Source organism: Macaca nemestrina, chromosome 7 (assembly GCF_043159975.1).
Source record: "Macaca nemestrina isolate mMacNem1 chromosome 7, mMacNem.hap1, whole genome shotgun sequence".
Classification (NCBI taxonomy): Eukaryota; Metazoa; Chordata; class Mammalia; order Primates; family Cercopithecidae; genus Macaca; species Macaca nemestrina.
The window spans coordinates 151,641,776-151,661,927 of record NC_092131.1 but is presented as its reverse complement, the minus strand read 5'-3'; the positions used below and the strand labels follow the sequence as shown (position 1 = coordinate 151,661,927).

General features: G+C 39.3%; 2 protein-coding genes across 20 annotated transcripts in view; one reads left to right on the top strand and one right to left on the bottom strand.

The window, feature by feature from the left end:
• Positions 1 to 11,207, top strand: part of LOC105490448 (ubiquitin specific peptidase 8) — a 78,405-nt gene extending 67,198 nt beyond the window's left edge. For 6 of the 7 annotated variants that reach the window (XM_071066861.1, XM_071066859.1, XM_071066860.1 and 3 more), the window contains 8 exons: positions 418 to 498; positions 844 to 1,106; positions 3,576 to 3,788; positions 4,341 to 4,551; positions 6,005 to 6,241; positions 7,241 to 7,383; positions 8,729 to 8,861; positions 9,032 to 11,207. In XM_071066861.1, the coding sequence (XP_070922962.1) occupies positions 418 to 498; positions 844 to 1,106; positions 3,576 to 3,788; positions 4,341 to 4,551; positions 6,005 to 6,241; positions 7,241 to 7,383; positions 8,729 to 8,861; positions 9,032 to 9,217 (1,467 nt within the window). In that variant the 3' untranslated portion in view covers positions 9,218 to 11,207. The remainder of the gene's footprint in view (positions 1 to 417; positions 499 to 843; positions 1,107 to 3,575; positions 3,789 to 4,340; positions 4,552 to 6,004; positions 6,242 to 7,240; positions 7,384 to 8,728; positions 8,862 to 9,031) is intronic. The other variant, XM_071066862.1, reaches the window with a different exon arrangement.
• Positions 10,686 to 20,152, bottom strand: part of LOC105490462 (ubiquitin specific peptidase 50) — a 46,885-nt gene continuing 37,418 nt past the window's right edge. For 11 of the 13 annotated variants that reach the window (XM_071066868.1, XM_071066867.1, XM_071066869.1 and 8 more), the window contains one exon: positions 10,686 to 10,964. In XM_071066868.1, coding sequence (XP_070922969.1) covers positions 10,754 to 10,964 — 211 coding nt within the window. In that variant the 3' untranslated portion in view covers positions 10,686 to 10,753. The remainder of the gene's footprint in view (positions 10,965 to 20,152) is intronic. The other 2 variants (XM_071066876.1, XM_024795520.2) reach the window with 2 other exon arrangements.

Sequence of the window (20,152 nt, the reverse complement as noted above, 5' to 3'; positions counted from 1 at the left end):
GTCCTGAAGAATACATTAGGTTTATATTTTATGTAATCGTTTACTGTGGAAAACTAAAAAAAAAAATTTGACTAAACTACCTTGAAATGCAAAATCAAAAAAAAAAAAGTAACCTTTCTTATTTGCTTGGATCTACTGTCTTCCTCCCCGTGAACTACCACAGAAGGCCATCTACCTCCACCTCGCCAGCTGCTATCATTACAGGCTTAGACATACTCCTCTACACCTTGGTATAGTCATGTTTGGACTTTGAGAAAAATATAATTTTTTTTCATCTCTGAATCTGTCTTTTAAAATATGAAGGGCAGCCAAGGCAAGGTTTTTTGATTCTTTGGTACAAGTGGCTTAAGTTTTTATATGACAAAATTTAATTGAAAAAAACGATTTTTTTTTTTTTTTTTTTTTTTTTTTAATTAGGCTCAACGAGAACCTTTGACAAGAGCACGAAGTGAAGAAATGGGAAGGATTGTACCAGGACTGCCTTCAGGCTGGGCCAAGGTAAAAGTCAGAATTAGCAATGAAGTAGCCACTGTGTTCCTAAAAAATGTTTTTAAAATTTGTTTGTTTTACATCTTCTGTAATGCAGAGGCAATTCCATTTCTCCATTATGAGATTTCTCAATACCCAACCTGAGATGCTGGCTACAATATATGAGCATTCTGGCATTTATCATTTAGAAATGGTGTATTACTTTAAAACCTTAATTTATTTTGAAGTTTATCACCATTTTATTCAAATTATTTTAATCCAGAAGTAAATTTAGCAGAATACTTTGGAGTAATTTGTTTATATAATGCTTATTTTTGATTTTTGACCTGTTTCTTTTTTTCTTTTCCATCTAAGTTTCTTGACCCAATCACTGGAACCTTTCGTTATTATCATTCACCCACCAACACTGTTCATATGTACCCACCGGAAATGGCTCCTTCATCTGCACCTCCTTCCACCCCTCCAACTCATAAAGCCAAGCCACAGATTCCTGCTGAGCGGGATAGGGAACCTTCCAAACTGAAGCGTTCCTACTCCTCCCCAGATATAACCCAGGCTATTCAGGAGGAAGAGAAGAGGAAGCCAACAGTAACTCCAACGGTTAATCGAGAAAACAAGTACGTTTATCTTAACTCCTAGAACTAAAATAATGTGCTGTATTTCAAAATTTCTACTCTGAATCTATCAGCATGTTAGTGTCAGGGAGCTGGAAATTTCTGTGGATGGCTATACCAGCCATTATTATTTACCACAGAATAAAACAAATGAATAGAGAAAATGTTGTTGGTTTTTCTCCCAAGTGCTCACTTAATATCATACCAGAGAGGATTATTTTAAGTGTTAATGTAGATATAAAATCATTGTTATGTTTTACAGCCTTATGCCAGAGTACCTTCACATTTTTCATAGACCTCCTGTGGTCCCTGAATCTCCCTTTGAGGACCATAATTTTCAGGATTATTGAGCTTGCCTTGTTGCAGCACTCAAGTTCCAAACTTTTTTTTCCCTTAGCCAGTAATGTGAGTGAAGTTTTCCTACAGTATTAAAATAACAAGCACTTTAGTATATCAGCCTCTAATCCTTATTCTGTTCCTTTTTCCTTCATTGTATTTTTGCTATTCTGTTTACAAATAGTGACCAGTAGGTTGAGTTTCCCAAAATAGTGTTTTATTTAGCTATACTTCTGGCTTCGTCCCTTTTGGAATCCTCTTAGCTTATGACTGATAGGGCTATGAGGAGATGATTTTAAAGTGTGTGTACCACTTCTAATCTTTACTTTCTTGGAGGAGGGGGGAAATAGGTGGAAGTATAAATAAATGGGTTTTTTTCCCCCATTTATTATACATTTGTATTTGCTAAGGAATTTTAATTAGGCTGTCTTTTAAGCCTCGTTAGTAACACATCCTAAGAAAGTTGAAATTTTTTCCTCCTGAGAACTTACCCTGCTAGGTATTCGAAGGAGCTTTTAAAAATTCTGTTAATCTTGTTACAGATTTTAGGGTTCATTATAATAACTAGTGAGATTTAATTTCTTCTTGAATCATCGTTCTTAGTAAAGTGTGTTAATTTGATAGTGTTTTAAGGACTATCATTTGCTGTTCATGTATTTATGTATATTGAACAGAAAAAGCACATGAGTACATGCACCTGAGTGCATGTAAAGAAGAGCTGATTGAAATATAGTTTAATCTGTCCTCAGTATACTTTTAGGGGTGGAAGAACATTAAGGATTGATTAAAAAAGAGAAAAGACCTATCAGTTAAGATTTTCCTTATGCTTCAGCAGTTCTAGTAGTTCCACATATAAATAAAAAACACCATATTACAGAAGTCTAGAAGGCATTCTCTGCCCCAGCACTGTCCAGCAGATCTTTCCGTGGTGATAGAAATGTTCTGTCTGTACTGTCCACTATGGTTTGTGGCTACTTTGAAACGTGATTAGTGCAACTAAGGAATTTTTTTTTTCTTTTTTCTTTTTTTTTTTTTTTTTTTTGAGACGGAATCTCACCCTGTCACCCAGGCTCAAGTACAGTGGCTTGATCTCAGTTCACTGCAACCTCTGCCTCCTCAAGCGATTCTCCTGCCTCAGCCTTCTGAGTAGCTGGGACTACAGGCATCCACCACCATGCCCAGCTACTTCTTGTATTTTTAGTAGAGATAGGGTTTCACCATGTTGGCCAGGCTGGTCTCCAACTCCTGACCTCAGGTGATCTGCCCTCCTCGGCCTCCCAAAAGTGGTGGAATTATAGACGTGAGCCGTCACGCCCAGCTGGAACTGTATTTTTTGACTAGCCATCCGTGGATAGTCAACACTCTAAAATTTAAGTAATAGTACCCAAATAACCTCTGCTTCCCTTGATATCTACTCCACGGTATTTATTTATTTATTTTTTGAGACAGAGTTTCACTCTTGTTGCCCAGGCTGGAGTGCGATGGCACATCTCCAGCTCACCGCAAGCTCCGCCTCCCAGGTTCAAGCCATTCTCCTGCCTCAGGCTCCCGAGTAGCTGGGATTACAGGCATGTGCCACAACACCCGGCTAATTGTGTATTTTTAGCAGAGATGGGGTTTCTCCATGTTGGTCAGGGTGGTCTCGAACTCCCAACCTCAGGTGATCTGCTCACCTCGGCCTCCCAAAGTGCTGGGATTACAAGCGTGAGCCACCGCACCTGGCCACGTTTTTTTGTTGTTGTTTTTTAATTTTTCCTTGTTTGGCATTCTGGGTGAGTTCAAACATTTGATAATGCCAAACTTCCAAGGATCATTTAAAGGAGTTGAAAAGAGCCTTCTCTACTAGAGCTCCTAGTTCATGAGAAGCGAGATAATCTATCTCATGGTGTCTCTAAGAACCATGATCCACATTCAGAGGTTAAAGGATGTGTTTCATGGAGAGACCTTAGTCATATGACTAATGTTAACCTAAATATGAAATGTCTTGGAAGGCCCAGCATCTTATGAGTTAACATATCAACTGTTTACAAAATGCCTGTGGTACAGGTGCTACAGTTGGCCGCCATTTATAGTATAGAACCCCAATTTCATATACTCAGCATTTTAAGACATCTTGTATCCTTTTTTCTTCCTCAGGCCAACATGTTATCCTAAAGCTGAGATCTCAAGGCTTTCTGCTTCTCAGATTCGGAACCTCAATCCTGTTTTTGGAGGTTCTGGACCAGCTCTTACTGGACTTCGTAACTTAGGAAATACTTGTTATATGAACTCAATATTGCAGTGCCTATGTAATGCTCCACATTTGGCTGATTATTTCAACCGAAACTGTTATCAGGATGATATTAACAGGTAAATAAATGTCATACTTTTTGCATTGTAATCCTAAATAATGATGCTTTATAATGCTAAAAGGATGATCTAACTATATTTACTGTCTTAGTCCATTAGTTTTCTGCTGCTATAACAAAATACCTGAGACTAGGTAATTTGTAAAGTATGGAAATTTATTTTCTCTTAGTTCTTGACTGGGAAGGCCATCATCTAGGTGCCGGTATCTGGTGAGCTTTTTTGCTGCATCCTCACATGGTAGAAGGTGGAAGGGCAAGAGGACAACCTCCTCCTGTCAAGCCCCTTAATAACGGCACCTAATCCTATTCTCCAGGGAGGGGAGCACTCATGGCCTTAGCACCTCTGTAAAGGCCCCATCTCTTCATCCTGTCACATGGGCAACACCTGAATTTTGGGATCTTTGAAGTGAATCTGGTAGTAAACCTGTGAATAAGCAAGCATTTTGGTGTAGGGCTACAGTATGTGAATAATTTCATGTTGACATCAAGAATCCACTGTACCTTGCTGAACTTTTAAACTTCCTATTGTCTTTTGTAACTTTTATTTGCACAGGTCAAATTTGTTGGGGCATAAAGGTGAAGTGGCAGAAGAATTTGGTATAATCATGAAAGCCCTGTGGACAGGACAGTATAGATATATCAGTCCAAAAGACTTTAAAATCACCATTGGGAAGATCAATGACCAGTTTGCAGGATACAGTCAGCAAGATTCACAAGAATTGCTTCTGTTCCTAATGGATGGTCTCCATGAAGATCTAAATAAAGTAAGAAATTTGATTTTTTCTAAGTTGCAGAGACTCTTTAGGGTTGCTCAGTAGCGCTGTATTTTTATTATTTTCATAGCAATTTAAAATTCTAGTTGGTGATAGCCCAGCACTTGTTCATTCAAACAGTGGCTGTGGGAGAGAATTATGAAACACTGGTAAGTGCAGTGTTTGAAGCATGTACAGCTGGCATTTACTAGTTAGCAAGCAGTATTGCTGAGAAATTTGCAAATGTTACAATAGTTATTGGAGTTTGTGACCCACATGTATGTGAAAGTAAAATCATAAATGATCTTATAAAAGATGAGTTTCAGCATTTTTACTGTATATTTATATAATTTCACATATATAATATATATATGTTATTGTACATATCCTTACTCTTTTCTTTTTCCTAGTCCCTTGCTGAAAGTGGCACATGCCTTTATTCTTATACATCCTTCTAAAATAAGAATTACTCGACTGGGCACAGTGGCTTATGCCTGTAATCCCAGCACTTTGGGAGGCCAAGGCTGGTGGATCACCTCAGGTCAGGAGTTTGAGACCAGCCTGGCCAACATGGCAAAACTTCATCTCTACTAAAAATACAAAAATTGGCTGGGCGTGGTGGCATGTGCCTGTATTCTACTCAGGAGGCTGAAGCAGGAGAATCGCTTGAACCTGGGAGGCGGAAGTTGCAGTGAGCCGAGATTGCAGTGACCACTGCACTCCAGCCTGGGTGACAGAGTGAGACTCTTTCTCAAAAAAAAGAATCCATGTAACCAAATGACTCATGTTACTAGTTACAAAGGCATGTATGTATACATCAGTGACCACCCTCCATTTCTGTACTACAACTTCTTTTTAGCACTTTTTATCTCACATACTTTTGGGGTCACCATTCTTAACCACTGAACAGATATATACACCTACACAAAAATATCTGTGTGTGTGTGTGTGTGTGTGTGTGTGTGTGTATATATATATATAAAAAATGAGGCTAGGGCAACAAAATTATATCCGTCCAGTTGTAGCCCTAGTTCCCAGCTATATATGAGATATCTTTTCTCAAAACCAAACTTTTAACTTTTTCTTTTTTTTTTTTTAGTAGAGATGGGGGTCTCACTGTGTTGCACAAGCTGGTCTCAAACTCCTGGCCCCAAGCAGTCCTCCTGCCTTGGCCTCCCAGAATGTTGGGATTATAGGCGTGAACCACCACATCTGGCCCTTTTCAGCTTTTTAAATAAAAATTTGGGAAATTTCAACAAGTCACATTCTTCTGATAAAGTGGGTTTTTTCGGTATTCTTGGCTAGAATTATTTTTTGCCACACTCAATAAGATCAGAACTCCTTTATGAGAACTACAGGTGTTTCTAAATCTGCGAAGTGTTTGTATTTACTTTTATTCTTTCAATTTCTATTTAACTGTTGTCTTTGAGATATTAATATAGAGCTTAAATAATCTTATTTCCAGGCTGATAATCGGAAGAGATATAAAGAAGAAAATAATGAACATCTTGATGACTTTAAAGCTGCAGAACATGCCTGGCAGAAACACAAGCAGCTCAATGAGTCTATTATTGTTGCACTTTTTCAGGGTCAATTCAAATCTACAGTACAGTGCCTCACCTGTCACAAAAAGTCTAGGACATTTGAGGCCTTCATGTATTTGTCTCTGCCGCTAGCATCCACAAGTAAATGTACATTACAGGTAAGTTTAAGATAGAGAGAAAATGATGTATTGGATAAAAATGCTGTTCTTATGGATATAGAGATGTATATTATTCAATTTATTTCTGGTCTTTACCCTTATAAACATTTTATCAGTAAAACTCGGCCAGGCGCAGTTGCTCACGCCTGTAATCCCAGCACTTTGGGAGGCCAAGGCAGGCGGATCACGAGGTCAGGAGATCAAGATCATCCTGGCTAACATGGTGAAACCCTGTCTCTACTAAAAATACAAAAAATTAGTCGGGCGTGGTGGTGGGCGCCTGTAGTCCCAGCTACTTGGGAGGCTGAGGCAGGAGAATGGCATGAACCTGGGAGGTGGAGCTTGCAGTGAGCCAGGATCGCACCACTGCACTCCAGCCTGGGCAACACAGCGAGACTCTGTCTTAAAACAAAAAAAAAATGTTATTGGCAAAACTCAACATAAATTCTGTTTTATAATTAGGCCTATGTAGATTAGAAAGAATTAGAAATTTCTTTTTTAAAGATGCCTTTATTAAATATTCTTTCAGGATTGTTAATGTTTTTAAAAAGTTTTAAAAGTTAATTTGGAGAGTTGTCTGTTGACTAACTTAGGCATACTTTTGGTAAGCATTTGCTTTACATGGGGATATCAAATAAATATCCTGTTTTCCATGTATCAACAATGTCTCTTATCTAAAAGCTTGTTGATACCTTTAGTTTTAAAGTACCTCCAGAATGTCATTTCTTCTAACAGGTTTTCCCTGATGGACCAGGTTAGGGGCTTTCCTGGGTCCTATCACAACACACTGTAGGTAGCACTCACCACACTCTGCTGTCATTGTTCACTTGTCTATGCTCCTCACTAGATCACAAGCTTTGGGAAGGCAGGAACTCTTTTGTGTAGATTGGTGTTGAATCACTGGTGCCTGCAGAATGACTGACTAAATAGGTGCTCTCTGACAGTATTGAAGAAACGAATTAACGGGTATCTGATCTGCTACTTGTTTTTTTCTGCCAGGATTGCCTTAGATTATTTTCCAAAGAAGAAAAACTCACAGATAACAACAGATTTTACTGCAGTCATTGCAGAGCTCGACGAGATTCTCTAAAAAAGATAGAAATCTGGAAGTTACCACCTGTACTTTTAGTGCATCTGAAACGGTAAAGGGGAAAGTTTTTCTTCCTGTTCAGTGAAGTTAAATGAAGGAATTTTAAGTCCTGTGTAATTTATACTTGTTGTACTACCTGCCATGGGTACATAACAAAGGACAATTATCTGGTTACAGTAGATCTAGGAAAATAAAGCAGAAATGAGACCGTTAGTTCACCTCAGTGTTGTCAGTATCAGAGCAAAATGACAGTACCACCATTTCATGTAATTCCTTATGACTCAGTTTCTATAAAATAAAATATTGCATTTCAGATATAATTTTAAATTACAAAGCATCAAGTGAAAATGTATAAAAATGTTACCGTATAATTCAAATGCAAATTAGCACATGAAATGTAACAAACAGCAGACTAAAGCACAACAGACTTAGTTCTGTGTTAAATGAAATTTATAATTTTAAAGTATTTTAACAGTAAAATATGTTAATGATACCATTAAGTGCAGAGATAATTTTGTCCAGATTTTTCCAATTGATGGAACAGATCTAGTCCTATAATAGAAGGAATAATGACAAGCGTTCTAAAACACGAACCAGATCTTTTGCTGATTCTTTGGTCTTCACATAATCCATGTAACTCAAGAACTTTGAGTTGATTTTTTGAAAAGCTTTTTAAAGGAAGTTGCACTTTTTTTGTCAAAAAAAAAGCATTTGTTAAAAATGTGTTATCTTGTATTGAGATTCTTAGTTCCTTATGTTAATTTCAACATTTACATGTTCAGATTTCTCTTGTGTAAAGTTTTTTCCGTTGTCCTATTTGAGGATTGTGGAAGTATAAACATGCTATAAGTGATTACACATTTGTTAAAATTTTTAAATGTTGAAAAGTTAGAAAATTCTGAAATAACCATATTACACCAACTAAGATATCATTGTTTTAATGTTTAAAGGAGCAGAATAATGGATTGAATGGCATTATTTTAGTCAGTAGTCTCCCTACTGTCAATTCCTGGCTCTGGTTTCCTCTGAAGTACAAGCTTCACTCAAGAGCAGCTCTCATTCTTTCTTTTGTGGTGATCAGCATTATAAACATGTGGGTCTTACCTTCGTAGAAGACTCATGTAGCAGTTGAAACTGGACCAGAGTGTAGTCCTACCTCTACCATTCTTGCTGTTTGACCTTAGGCACATCATTAAATATCCATGTGCCTCAGTTTTCTTGTTTGTAAAATGGAAATGAAACCAAATGTCTTTAACAGGTTCCTCTACTACTAAAATTCCAAGTCTTTGTATTTGAAATGGATTTTATAGTGCTGGCTAAAAACCTGGATGTTAATGAATGAGGATTCATCCCGGTATCTTCCTCTGTCAGTGTAATTGTAATGTTTTGTTCTGCAGTTTTTCCTACGATGGCAGGTGGAAACAAAAATTACAGACATCTGTGGACTTCCCGTTAGAAAACCTTGACTTGTCACAGTATGTTATTGGTCCAAAGAACAATTTGAAGAAATATAATTTGTTTTCTGTTTCAGTAAGTATCTCTTTGAACTGAAGACTTTTTGTTTTAAAGCAAGTTCAAAAAAAAAAGTTTCAAGTGGTTTCCTGCCTCAAGGAAGAGTAAGAATAACATAAAGCTTTGAAACTATTGGCATATTTTAAACAATTGAAATTGAATTGATTTTTCTATCTTGTTTGGCACAGAATCACTACGGCGGACTGGATGGAGGCCACTACACAGCCTATTGTAAAAATGCAGCAAGACAACGGTGGTTTAAGTTTGATGATCATGAAGTTTCTGATATCTCCGTTTCTTCTGTGAAATCGTCAGCAGCTTACATCCTCTTTTATACTTCACTGGGACCACGAGTAACTGATGTAGCCACATAAGGAGACATAGGTTATAAACTAGTTATCTTTTAAAAGGCTCAGCAACACAACTCTTGAAATGCTTATCAAGATAATGGTAGCTATAGCTGACCGATTAGAGGAATTCTAGGACAGTGGGAGCTGTGTTACTAGCACTATATAATTCCGGTCAGTGCTGACAAATAACATTTAACAAGTATTGCAGTAAGCATCACTTACAGGTACCATTTATTTCAAAACAACTTTTTTAGTCTGCTCCAAATTTAAAATAATTAACTAGCTAAGCATTATTATTCTACTGGTCTAAAAACCATTGTATCTTTTTTTTTCCTTTTCACTGTTATGGCCTTTTCACATTTCTAAATCCCATCTTGATATACTATGAATACTCTAGAATGATGTAAAGCAGATAGGAATGTATGTGTACATATTTATTGCATACTTGCACATCAAATCGATGTACATAGTTTAACACGTCCTTTTGTGAAACCTAGAACTCAGAGGATTGCTTTTTTTCTTTCAGCCTATTTTGAGTAACTTCAGTGCTTTCTTAGGGAAATGACAGGGCAAAGCGATTTTTCTGTTGGCTTTGGGCTGTATTTGTGCACTAAATCTTTATTCTAAAAAAAATAAAATGGAAACTTTAATTTTTTTAAAATGAGAATTTCATTTACAGCTACATTAAAATCTTAATGAGAAAAATAATTTACAACCCTGTGGGTGTTCTGTCTTTAATATTGTATTATCAAATATGGGACAGTAAAACCATAGATTTTATATACACACGTGCTATATAATAACACCCAGAGTCATACTTTGAAGACTAGGATTCTCATATATTGAGAATATTCATTCTAAATATTAAAGTAAAAAATGCTGGGAGTCAGGCATGATTGCAAAGTGAACTGCATTGTAAATGACATCTTTACAGAGTGATGTATTAAGAGGGTTAAAGGAGCTTATAACTTATTTAACCGAGGGACTCAGTTGCTACCTATGTAGTCAGTAAAACACTCCATACAAAAATAAGATTCTAAAAGTGCTTCAGAAAGATACCACCATTAGCAGGCTCTCAAGGAGATGATGAAAGGATCGGTTCAAACTGTGAAGCTGACAACTTTCCATGTTTTTCAGTTAGTGTAAGACACTACTTCTTGGCTAAATTATTGTATCAGATATATTCAAATCATATTCTTAAACTCAGAGCCATTTGAACAAAAATTGTTTTTGTTTAGCTTCATGAGTATCTTTGGGAAATAATTTGTTGAATATATATAATTAAGAGATATTTTCTGATAAATGCCAAATTTTGAAACCTGAACTCGCTATATAATCTGCAGTGTTTTGAAGGCCTCCATCCATTAGCACTGTATTATATTCACACTGCCTTTTTAAGTGACCCAGGACCCATCTTCTGATTGACAGACTTATCTTAAGATAAAAGGTTGTATAACATGCCCACAAGGCATAAAAATGTTAATAATGCAAGTAAGTTCTACGAGTTTAATGACCAAGCAAAATTCTACCACCAGATGCTGATTGCTTGTTTTGCAGTGTTCAGGAAACACCATTTTCCTGGCTCTTAATGCTTTTGTATTGGTATGGAAAAGGGCTGGCAGCTATAGAACAGGAGATATGCCGTAGCATTTTGAACGGAAGTATCTGGAATCTCACTGACTCGTGTGTCATCAAAGCTATACCAGGCCTGGGTGAATGAATTCTTGCAGAAAGCAGTGTAGTGGCCACCATCCAGATCACCAAAGTGGTTCTATGGGAGAAAGGAATGTCAAACTTAGTATTCACATACAAACACTAACTACTGGAACAGAAATGATAGGGCCAAGAAATGCTTTTTAAATTGTCCCTTATACTAAATTAAAAGTGGTAATTTTGTCGTTAAATCATGCATATAGCCCGACTGCTATATTGCTTCTCATTTCATTGTAACTGCTTATATATTGTGCCCATTGATTATCATCTGTGAATAAAGACAATATTTGGCAGCATCTGATTAATGTTTATCAGTGAATATTTAGTTAGCACTTACTAAACATCAACTATTAAGCATTAAAGGAAATTTTACAACAAGATAATTCAGGCTGGGCACAGTGGCTCACATCTGTAATCCCAACACTCTGGGAGGCTGAGGCAGGCGGATTGCTTAAGTCCAGGAGTTCAAGACCAGCCAGGGCAACATAGCGAGACCCCCCATATCTTTAAAAAAAAAAAAAAAAAAAAAAAGGCTGGGCGCCGTGGCTCAAGCCTGTAATCCCAGCACTTTGGGAGGCCAAGATGGGCAGATCACGAGGTCAGGAGATCAAGACCATCCTGGCTAACACGGTGAAACCCCATCTCTACTAAAAAACAAAACAAAAAAAAAAACAAAAAAACTAGCCGGGTGAGGTGGCGGGCACCTGTAGTCCCAGCTACTCGGGAGGCTGAGGCAGGAGAATGGCGTAAACCCGGAAGGCGGAGCTTGCAGTGAGCTGAGATCCGGCCACTGCACTCCAGCCTGGGCAACAGAGCAAGACTCCGTCTCAAAAAACAGAAAGAAAAAAGAAAAAAAGATGAGCTAGGCATAGTGGTGCACACTTGTAATCCCAGCTACTTGAGAGGTTGGGGTGGGAGGAGGTCGAGGCTGCAATGAGCCGTGGTTGTACCACTGCACCCCAGCCTGGGTGACAGAGTGAGACCCTGTCTTTAAAAAAAAAAAAGGGCCGGGCGCGGTGGCTCAAGCCTGTAATCCCAGCACTTTGGGAGGCCGAGACGGGCGGATCACAAGGTCAGGAGATCGAGACCATCCTGCCTAACATGGCGAAACCCCCTCTCTACTAAAAAAGTACAAAAAAACTAGCCAGGCGAGGTGGCAGGCGCCTGTAGTCCCAGTTACTCAGGAGGCTGAGGCAGGAGAATGGCGTAAACCCAGGAGGCGGAGCTTACAGTGAGCTGAGATCCGGCCACTGCACTCCAGCCTGGGCGACAGAGCGAGACTCCGTCTCAAAAAGAAAAAAAAAGATCTTACTTAAATAAACTTACAATTTTAAGGTTAGGATAAGCCACAAAAGAGACATTCAGTGTTAGAATAAGGATCTTAACTACATGTTGCTACAGCACAAATTGAGGGAGCTATGTAGCAGCCACCCCTCAATCACCTATAGAGCACAAAAAATAATGTGTCTCATGTTCCTTTTTCCATGTCTTTCCCAACCCAGTATTGTTTGGAACAAAGGCATTAGAGGGGTGTACTTCCAAGGAGGAGTCACAGTGTATGATAGGGGTCAGCAAACCACGGCCCATGGGTCGACTCCAGGCTGTTTTTGCAAGACCCATGCATTAGCAATGGGTTTTATATTTTTATATAGTTGGGGAAAAGATCCAAGTAATAATAGTGTTGTTACATGTGAAAATTATATGACATTCAAATATCAATGTCCTTAAAGTTTTACGGGAACACAGTCATGCTCATTTGTTTACACTTTTCAGTGGCTGCTTTAATGATACAACAGTAAAACTGAATAGTTGCAGCCAATACCGTATGGCTTACGAGGCCTAAACTATTTACTGTTTGGCCTTTAACAGAGTAAGTTTGCTGACCTCTGGTGTAGAGGGAAGAAAATTGATTATTTGTTAACTTTTTTAATTTATTTTTTGAGATGGAGTCTCTCTCTCTCGCCCAGGCTGGAGTGCAGTGGCGTGATCTCAGCTCACTGTAACCTCCGCCTCCCAGGTTCAAGCGATTTTCCTGCCTCAGCCTTCCGAGTATCTGGGACTACACGTGCGTGCCACCATGCCCGGCTAATTTTTTGTATTTTTAATAGAGATGGGGTTTCACCGTGTTATCCAGGATGGTCTCGATCTCCTGACCTCGTGATCCTCCCACCTCAGCCTCCCAAAGTTATTTATTTTTAAGATGGAGTCTCACTCTGTTGCCCAGGCTGGAGTGCAGTGACATGATCTCAGCTCACCACAACCTCTGCTTCCTGGGTTCAAGCTATTCTCCTGCCCCAGCCTCCCAAGTAACTGGGACTGGAGGCATGCACCACCACAGCCAGCTAATTTTTCGTTTTTTTAGTAGAGACGGGGTTTTGCCATGTTTGCCAGGCTGGTCTTGAACTCCTGACCTCAAGTGATCCACTTGCCTCCACTTCCCAAAGTGCTGGGATTACAGGCGTGAGCCACTGCACCCAGCCTATTTATTTTTAGAAACAGTTTCTATGTTGCCCAGGCTGTACATGAATTCCTAGGCACAAGCAATCCTCTTGCCTCAGCCCCCCAAATAGTTGGGACTACAGGTATACACCACCATGTCCAGAATGAAAATGGATTTATCTAGTTAATTTCAACTGTGAATTCGGGTGTAATAGTACATGGTGACCTTAGTGAAATTATTTAACCTTTCTGAGCTTTAATTTCTCATCTATTAACATGACTTGTTTTGTAGATCTGTTATCAAACATCCCATGTATTGAGAGCTAGTACACAGGAGTTATTTATTCAGTATTCCCTTCTACCTTCATCTTCTCCACCTCTCTCCTTACAGGTAATAGAAATATCCAAAATTCACATTTAAAAGATCAAGGTTCTACCGGGCGTGGTGGCTCACGCCTGTAATCCCAGCACTTTGGGAGGCTGAGGCAGGTGGATCACTTGAGGTCAGGAGTTTGAGACTAGCCTGGCCTACATGGTGAAAACCCATCTCTTCTAAAAATATAAAAATTAGCTGGGCATGGTGGCACGTGACTAATCCCAGCTGTTTGGGAGACTGAGGCAGGAGAATCGCTTGAACCTGGGAGATGGAGGTTGCAGTGAGCTGAGATGGTGCCATTGCACTCCAGCCTGGGCGGAGCCCTAAAGAGGAAATTTAACAACAGTATGGTGTGTGGTTTATGCTTTGTGACTGCCTGAGCGTAAAGACAGTCCCTGGTCTCTGTAACCAGTATGCTTGGGTTTTAAAGGTCACGCAAGGACACTAGAGGCAAAGTCTTAGGCCCCCTACAAGGTGAGAAGTTGGATTGAGATCCCCATACAAAGCCAGGACCTTTAAAGACATTCACCCTCCATGAAAGGATTAAAACAAAAATCCACCCTCTAGTACTTGTGTTAGCTTGGACTCACGGTACAGAGAATAAAAGCCATTCCTGGGAATTTGTCACCGTGGACCCACCTTCTCACCAGTTTGGGATTCAAATTTATACTACTTGTGTGGTCTGAGAATCCTGTGAACTTAATATGAAAAGTATTTCTAGGGCAATTGCCAGAAGGAAACAGAATTTCTGGGTTGTTGCATGTTAACTCAGACTGAACAGGATATCCACATATGAAACCCCAATGAAGTTGGGATGACAATTCAAAATAACAGAACATGCAAGGAGACAATTTATCATAAGAGTCCGAAGGCAATAAGATTAAACCCCCATTTAATAAATGGTGCTGGGAAAATTGGCTGGCCATAAGTAGAAAGCTGAAACTGGATCCTTTCCTTACTTCTTATACGAAAATTAATTCAAGATGGATTAGAGACTTAAATGTTAGACCTAAAACCATAAAAACCCTAGAAGAAAACTAGGCAATACCATTCAGGACATAGGCATGGGCAAGGACTTCATGTCTAAAACACCAAAAGCAACGGCAACAAAAGCCAAAATTGATAAATGGGATCTAATTAAACTAAAGAGCTTCTGGCACAGCAAAAGAAACTACCATCAGAGTGAACAGGCAACCTACAAAATGGGAGAAAATTTTTGCAATCTACTCATCGGACAAAGGGCTAATATCCAGAACCTATAAAGAACTCAATCAAATTTACAAGAAAAAAACAACCCCATCAAAAAGTGGGCAAAGGATATGAACAGACACTTCTCAAAAGAAGACATTCATACAGCCAACAGACACATGAAAAAATGCTCATCATCACTCGCCATCAGAGAAATGCAAATCAAAACCACAATGAGATACCATCTCATACCAGTTAGAATGGCAATCATTAAAAAATCAGGAAACAACAGGTGCTGGAGAGGATGTGGAGAAATCGGAACACTTTTACATTGTTGGTGGGACTGTAAACTAGTTCAACCATTGTGGAAAACAGTGTGGCGATTCCTCAAGGATCTAGAACTAGAAATACCATTTGACCCAGCCATCCCATTACTGGGGATATACCCAAAGGATTATAAGGCATGCTGCTATAAAGACACATGCACACGTATGTTTATTGCGGCACTATTTACAATAGCAAAGACTTAGAATCAACCCAAATGTCCATCAGTGACAGACTGGATTAAGAAAATGTGGCACATATATACCATGGAATACTATGCAGCCATAAAAAAAGGATGAGTTTGTGTCCTTTGTAGGGACATGGATGCAGCTGGAAACCATCATTCTCAGCAAACTATGGCAAGAACAGAAAACCAAACACCACATGTTCTCACTCATAGGTGGGAACTGAACCATGAGATCACTTGGACATAGGAAGGGGAACATCACACACCGGGTCCTATTGTGGGGAGCGGGGAGGGGTAGCATTAGGAGATATACCTAATGTAAATGACGAGTTAATGGGTGCAGCACACCAACATGGCACATGTATACATATGTAACAAACCTGCACGTTGTGCACATGCACCCTAGAACTTTAAAGTATAATTTAAAAAAAAAGAAAAAGATTAAACCCCCAAAGACTTTAGATAACAGAATTATTAAGCAGAGGCTACAAATAAAGTATATTTAAAATTAAATATATTTAGAAGAAGGAAACAAACTTTGGAAACTAAATAGAATTTTCAGAAATGGGAAGTACAACATAGCTGGCCGTCCATATTTATGGGCTCTGCATCTTCAGAATCAACTAAAGTGATGGGAAAGATTTGAAAAAACAATACAACAATAAAAATGATACAAATTTTAAAATACAGTGTAACAAGTATTTACATAGTATTTATATTGTATTAGATATTATAAGTAATCCAGAGATGATTTAAAGTATATGGGAAGATGTGCATAGGTTACATGCAAATACTACTCCAGGCCTGGCATGGTGGCTCACACCTGTAATCCCAACATTTTCGGGGGATGGAGGTGGGCAGACTGCTTGAGCCCAGGAGTTCTAGACCAGCCTGGGCAACATGGCAAAATCCTGTCTACACAAAATACAAAAATTCACCAGGCATAGTGGCACGTGCCTATAGTCCCAGCTACTTGGTAGGTTGAGGTGGGAGAATTCCCTGAGCCCAGAAGGTCGAGGCTACAATAAGCCGTGACTGAGCCACTGCTCTCCAGCCTGGCAACAATGAGACCTTGTCTCAAAAAACACCATAAAAGACACCATTTTATATAGGGCCCTTGAGCATCTGTGGATTTTGGTAGTCAAAGGGATCCTGGAACCACCTCCCTGCAGATACCAAGGTACAACTGCACTGGAAATTAACTTAATGAAGATATTAGGACAGAGAATTAGAGAATGAATAAACTATAAATTGAAGTTGGGTAAATTAGCAAGAATGGAGTAGTGATGGAAAATACGGGTTAAGAGGCATGAAAAATTGAATGAGAATATCCAGCGTATGTCCCGTAGAAGTTCTAGGAAGAGAGAATCAAGAGTAGAGGAGCAAGGCAATATTAAAAGTGATAATGGCTGAAAATGATTAATGAGACACGAATCTTCACATTTAGGAAATGCAGTGAGCCAGGGATAAATAAAAATAATACTGCAGAACAACAGAGATAAAGAGAAAAAGCTTTAAAGTAACCAGAAAGAAAGTTTGCCCACAAGAATCTAATCTGCTGGTAGAAGTTCTCCATACCAGCCATAGAAATCAGAGACAATACAGTAGCTTCAAAATAATAGAGAAAAATAACTGTCAGTCTAGAATTTGATTTCTAGTTATTATCCAAGAAGGAAAGTGAACTAAAGACTTTTCAAAGACTGAGAGACTTTAGGATAATAGACCCTCACTGAAAAGCCTACTGAAATATGTGCCACATGAATTTTAAAAATTGAATAAAGAAGGAAGAAGTGATACATAATAGACAGTGATTAACAAAAAAGACTGATGAAGATCCAGGCAAATATAACCCAATATGAACTGTAGAAAACCATGATAAATAATGTCTGCTTTAGAGGCATATTAAAAAATGAGTAAAAACTGGCTGGGCATGGTGGCTCATGCCTGTAATCCCAGCACTTTGGGAGGCCAAGGCAGGAGGATCGTTTGAGCCCAGGAGTTTGAGACCAGCCTGGGCAACATAGTGAGACCTGGTCTCTAAAAAAAAATAAAAAAGTTAGCCATGCACAGTGGCATGCCTGTAGTCCTAGCTACTTGACAGGCAGACGCAGGAGGATCCCTTAAGCCCAGAGTTCAAAACTGTAGTGAGCTATGATTGATTCCCCTAGTGCACTCCAGTCTGGGCAACAGAGCGAGACCCTGTCTCAAAAACAAAAACAAAAAATGCGGAAAACAATAGTTCAGTGATCAGAATCACAATGTTCTAAGAGCCTTCCATTTGTTTGGGAGCAGAGTATAAGGATCTAATTAACTTTAGGCTTTAAGTATGGAAGCTGTAGTTTTTAGCATAATTACTAAAGAATCAAAATGTATAACTTTCAAAGTTGTAGAGGGAAAATAAAGAAAGCTTTATCAATTTAGTAGCAGCAAGAACAACAGGGGAAACAACACAGCAGAGGTCCCCAACCCCCGGGGCTGCCGGTCCCTGACCTGTTCTGGACCTGGCTGCACAGCAGGAGGCGAGCAGCAAACCTGCCTGAGCACCGCCGGCTATCAGGTCAGCTGCTGCATTAGAGTCTCACAGCAGCACGAACTCTATTGTGAACTGTGCACGTGAGGAATCTAGGTTGCGTGCTCCTTATGAGAATCTACTGCCTGATTTTCTGAGGGGGAACAGTTCAATCCCAAAACAATGCCCGCCCCGGCCCCCGTCCGTGGGAAAAAAAACCCTGTCTGTGGAAAAATTGTCTTCCGCAAAAATCAGTCCCTGGTGCCAACAAGGTTGGGGACTGGAAATTAGAAAAATAAGGCTAACATAAACACAAAAGAAGATATGACAAGTAAATCCGAATTTATTACTAGTTGAAATACATGGGATGTACTAAATTTACCAAATATTTACTGGATTTTAAAAATCCAGTTCTAGCTGAGTGCGGTGGCTCACGCCTGTAATCCCAGCACTTTGGGAGGCCGAGGCGGGCGGATCATGAGGTCAGGAGATCAAGTCTATCCTGGCCAACACGGTGAAACCTTGTTTCTACTAAAAATACAAAAAATTGGCCAGGCTTGGTGGAGGGCGCCTGTAGTCCCAGCTACTTGGGAGGCTGAGGCAGGAGAATGGCTGAACCCAGGAGGCGGAGCTTGCAGTGAGCCAAGATGCTGCCAGCCTGGGCGACAGAGGGAGATTCCATCTCAAAAAATAAAAATAAAAAAATAAAAATCCAGTTCTAGGCCAGGTGTGGTGGCTCATGCCTGTAATCCCAACACTTTGGGAGGCCAAGGCGGGCAGATCACCTGAGGTCAGGAGTTCGAGACCACCCTGGCCAACATGGTGAAACCCTGTCTCTACTAAAAATACAAAAATTAGCTGGGCCTGGTGGCATGTGCCTGTAATCCCGGCTACTTGGGAGGCTGAGGCAGGAGAATTGCTTGAACCTGGGAGGTGGAGGTTGCAGTGAGCCAAGATCATGCCACTGCACTCCAGCCTGGGTGACAGAGTGAGACTCCATCTCAAAAAAAAAAAACAACAACAACAAATCCAGTTCTATGCGCTATATAACATTTAGAACTCAGAAAAGCTGTATTTCTTTGAGCATCATGTTGGTGCTTAAAAAGTTTCAGATTTTGGAGCATTTTGGATTTTCAGATTAGGGATGCTCAATTTGTCATAGGTAGAAACTACCAAGAGAATGTTAAAGTAGCTATACATCAGCTAAAATGGTCTCTAAGATAGAATGTATTATAAATGAGTCACTTTATAATGAAAAAAGGTTTAAATCACCCAAATTGTATAATTTGAAACTGCTACCTACCTAACAAAACAGATTTGTTAAAAACAAATGACAGAACTATACGGAAGTTTTGACAAGTCTACCATCATAATGGAAGATTTCAACTATGGATCAAGCAGACAAAAATATTAGTATAGATACAGCTTTTATAACACATACTTAGATGACATAAAGTATCTGACTCCTGAAATAGAACTGCACTGTCTCAACAAACATAAAAGAGTTAGTTTAGGCTGGGCGTGGTGGCTCATGCCGGTAATCCCAGCACTTTGGGAGGCCAAGGCAGGCGAATCACAAGGTCAGGAGTTCGAGACCAGCCTGGCCAACATGGCGAAACCCTGTCTCTACTAAAAATACAAAAAATTAGCTGGGCGTGATGGTGGGCGCCTGTAATCTCAGCTACTCAGGAGGCTGAGGCAGGAAAATCACTTGAACCCGGGAGGCAGACGTTGCAGTGAACTGAGATCAAGCCACTGCACTGTAGCCCGGGCGACAGTGCAAGACTCTGTCTCAAAAAAAACCAAAAAACAGTTTAATATAGACCCTAGTTTTTGAACACAATACAATTAGCAGTCAATTCAAAATTATACCCCACAAAAAATCAATGCTTTTGGAAATTATAAAAACACTTCTAAGTAACTTTGTAAATAAGAAATTATAAAACACTTATAAGTAAATAGTAATGAAAATATTATATCAAAACATGGGATGCACTGATGTCTGAGAATGTCTCAAAATTAATATGGTGCCAAGAAGGGAGTGGGTCAGTATTAAGATGAATTGATCATTTATTTTATATTCAAATCTCTTGCTTCGCAAGCTAGCTGATGGATGCATGGGGGTTTGTTATGCTGTCCAATTTTGTATATGTTTGAAATATTCTATAATTAAAAAAAGACAGGCAGAGAAAGTGGCAAATAGACATTTGTAGTTTTAAATGC